At 48.8% G+C, this 3,634-nt stretch overlaps 1 protein-coding gene across 2 annotated transcripts in view; it reads left to right on the top strand.

The window, feature by feature from the left end:
* The first annotated feature begins 2,291 nt into the window (after window positions 1-2,291).
* UBE2B (ubiquitin conjugating enzyme E2 B) overlaps window positions 2,292-3,634 on the top strand; it is a 14,129-nt gene continuing 12,786 nt past the window's right edge. Inside the window, exon 1 of one of the 2 annotated variants that reach the window (XM_024752453.1) lies at window positions 2,292-2,464. In XM_024752453.1, the coding sequence (XP_024608221.1) occupies window positions 2,421-2,464 (44 nt within the window). In that variant the 5' untranslated portion in view covers window positions 2,292-2,420. The remainder of the gene's footprint in view (window positions 2,465-3,634) is intronic. The other variant, XM_024752454.1, reaches the window with a different exon arrangement.

The following is a 3,634-nucleotide window of genomic DNA, read 5'->3' on the forward strand; positions in this document are numbered from 1 at the left end:
CGCAGTGGTTGAGAATCTGCCTGCTAATGCAGGGGACACGGGTTCGAGCCCTGGTCTGGGAAGATCCCACATGCCGCGGAACAACTAGGCCCGTGAGCCACAACTACCGAGCCTGCACGTCTGGAGCCTGTGCTCCGCAACAAGAGAGGCCGCAATAGTGAGAGGCCCGCGCACCCCGATGAAGAGTGGCCCCCGCTTGCCACAACTAGAGAAAGCCCTTGCACAGAAACGAAGACCCAACACAGCCAAAAATAAATAAATTAAGAATAGAATTCTTTAAAAAAAAAAAGAATATCATAGTAAATCTTACAGTGGACCCAGACTTGCTGTAAAGCACATTTATTAAATATTTGTTGTTGGCTTAATATTGACAAGGGACAAAGCATGAATCAGAGTACCTGCTGTCAGTGAGCTCACAATCTAAAGCTACAGTCTCTACGGTATAAACTTATAGCTTTAAAACTATTCTTTCTACAAATAGGTTATAGCAGGCCTGGTAACCAGGACAGCCTATGATTCTTTCTTATACAGTAAAGCTCTAGGACTTAAATGAAATCTCCTCACTTGATTTTCTCAAAAGCGTTTCTTCATTTTGGAAAATCATAATCTGTAGATTTCCAAAACAATTATAATAAATTGCTAGACAAATGACATAATGGATTTTAAAATAAAAGTTTCTCTTTGGCATTTCACTGTAGGTAACCCTACCAGTGTGTCTTCATCCTTAGTTATAGGGAGTATAAGGGTTGCTGTGGCAGGAAGGCAAAAAAAATAAGAATATTCACCTTATTAGCGAACTACATTTGTGAATGCGTGTCTATCAAGAGTTAGGCCTGGCTAACTTGATTACCAAGGCAGTTATAAAAACAAGAGAAAGAATTCAGGGATTGAAGAAAGGGAGGTACCAGCAAAGTAGAGAACGTTAACCCTTTCTGGTTCCATGAAAGTATGGGCAACACTAAATTCCTCATTCTATCTTCCTGTAACACCTTGGGCTGAGGAATTGCCCCAATGGGTTAAAAGAGCTCAGAGTTCAGACCAGCAAAGCCCTGAAGAACAGAAATTGGCGGCAATAGAGGAAAGGAACTCAATGACTAGAAGTAATGTCAGAATCCCAATGGTCAACATCCCTGAGCCCCCTAGAGGCGGGGCGGGGGGGGACATTTCAGGTCATTTACTTGCTAGTGTAGAAAACCTGAAATAAGTTACTCAGGCTAGATACATAACCCCCACCCACGTTTGCATGCTCTCTGCCCCAGATCTGAATCACAATATTAGGTTTCTGTGACAACCAACCACCTATTGATAACACTCTCTTGCGATCAACCCATTTCCTGACTAATACGACGGTACCCTATTGTACACAAATCCACGGACTCACACAAAACCTCAAATAAGAGGAGACCCATAAAGGAAAAACAATTCCGTAATTCTATGGGGATTGTAAACAAATATTAGATAATGTATAAACGCGTTCTTTTATCTCTGCCCAGAATTTCCAACCCTGGAAACCCACTGCAATGCACATGCAGGATTTTTGGTGGCCCTAAGGAAGCATTTCAGGGGATTTTACTTAGTATGGGCCTCAGCATTGAGCTGGGGAAAACGGAGGTCCCTTCAGTGTTCCCCACATACCAGATTTGATAAGCCATTGAGCCAACTAGGGGGCATTTTAAGTTCAAATTATTTTTGGCTCTATTTTAAAGATTTAAGAAGCAAAACAAACTTTTGCTTCCGACACCACCTCATCAATTGCCGTTCATTGGACAAACTGGACGGAAAACTAATAAAGGTGTATACCCGCCCTCAGCCCCGTAAATTTAACTACCCGGTTCAAAGACCTGGCAGAAACTCGGACCCAGGCGACGCTCTCACGTGATCCGTTCTAATCGCGTCATAGGGACACGTGGTTCTAGATACTTCGTCCCCTCCCCCTCAGGCGTGGATTGTTGACAACACCGCCGGCAGTCACGTGACCTTACGTCATCGTACCTCCTTTCCCTGATATCTCTGGCCCCGGATGCGTCCCTCTCTCCCCACCCGGTTGAGCCTAAACTAGTAAAAGAGGGGGAAACTGGTTGGTGTTTCGGTTTCGGTATTTCTTAATCACAATCTCCAGCCTGAGCACAGAGAACAATAATTGGTCGATTCGTTCAGGAAGCCAAAATGGGTAGCGTCCTTGCTAAAGGGCTCCCATAACGAGCTCTCCTACGTCCCGTCCCCTTCTCCCCATCCCTCACTCCATGGTACTGGCGGAGGGCGGAGGGATCTGGAGGCGGCGGAGGGAGACGTCATTGCAGGGTTGTTTGTGCAACCTCGGCTGAGGCAGTGACCCACAGTGATTCGACCGCCGCGCCGGGGGGTGGGGGGGCTGCGCGGGACTCTTTTTTTTCAGACTGACCGTGGGGCAGCTGGGGAGCATGTCGACCCCGGCCCGGAGGAGACTTATGCGGGATTTCAAGCGGTAAGGGGCTTCATCTTCGTCTGGATGACGGCTCCTCCCCAAAGCTACGGGACTGCAGGGCGGGGATCCGGGAGCCTTCCTCTCATGACCCTAAGAGGGCCGCTGTGGGCCCAGCGGGACGGATGGAAGCCCAGTCCTAGCCCCTGTTAGCACTCTTGTCCTTGCCTGTTCATTCGTCCGACGTAAGAAATTTCGATACCTTCTCGCCACCCCTTCCCCCTCAAAAAGTAAAAAGATGGCCATGGGCTGTCCTAGGATTCCCTGCTGCCCACTTGTCCCAGTTGCCCGGTGTCTCGCCCTGGCGTTCGAACCTCATCCCCCGCCCCTGCACCTTGCGGTACCTCCTCTCTGCCTTAAAAGCAGGCCCTTGCAGAAGCCTTTCCCCTCGCTAGATGCACCAGTTAGCTTTGTTCGATGGCCTTGCGGTCTCCTTCGAGGGCCAGGGTTGGGGCGAAACCCTCCCTCCCTCCCCATTCTTTCTGCAGTGAGGGTGGGGTCTGATGCTCTGGGGCCGGGGGTTAACCGATCCTCCGAAACCCGACTCTCTCCCCGCCCTCCTGAAAGGACCTTGAGAACTGGCTTAGAGGGCTGGGACTCGGGCTGGCAACCCCAGCTGCCAGTGCTTTCTGGAACTCAGCTCTGTGGCCTGGTGTATAAAAGCCCTATCTATAGCCTCCAAAGCCTGGGGAAATGCCGCCTTGGAGACTGGCGCTAACCTGATACTCCCTGGGCCTCCTTTTGTAAAGTAGGGTTTTGTTAGGAGGTGTTGGGGTTAGTGAGGAGGAAGTGACTTTTTTACAGTTGTTTCCCGTTGATTGAATGCTTGGAGGTACGGGGAGAAAAATGACCGAGAAAACTTAGCGCTACGCACCTCTGCGCATTTTTAAGTGTTTTTCTAGGGAGACCCGCCCTGCTTGAGGCAAAATACCTAGTGTAAAAACTTAGAACGGCGGCCCGGGAAGTAATCTCTCAACTTCATTATAAACTCTTAAATGAGGCACTTGGAAACCATTGTTTGGGGCTTTGGCCAGTTTATCATTGAGTGTATTCGTAACTTAGCCTTTATCTTTGGTGGGCGGGCTTCAAGCAGCATATCCTCTAACGCTTCTGTTCGTTGTGGCCTATTCTGCTTGAGGTTGACTAAAAAGCCATTCTGGGGGGTGACTAATA

The sequence above is a fragment of the Neophocaena asiaeorientalis genome, unplaced genomic scaffold (assembly GCF_003031525.2).
Source record: "Neophocaena asiaeorientalis asiaeorientalis breed wild unplaced genomic scaffold, Neophocaena_asiaeorientalis_V1.1 scaffold204, whole genome shotgun sequence".
In the NCBI taxonomy this organism is placed as follows: domain Eukaryota; kingdom Metazoa; phylum Chordata; class Mammalia; order Artiodactyla; family Phocoenidae; genus Neophocaena; species Neophocaena asiaeorientalis.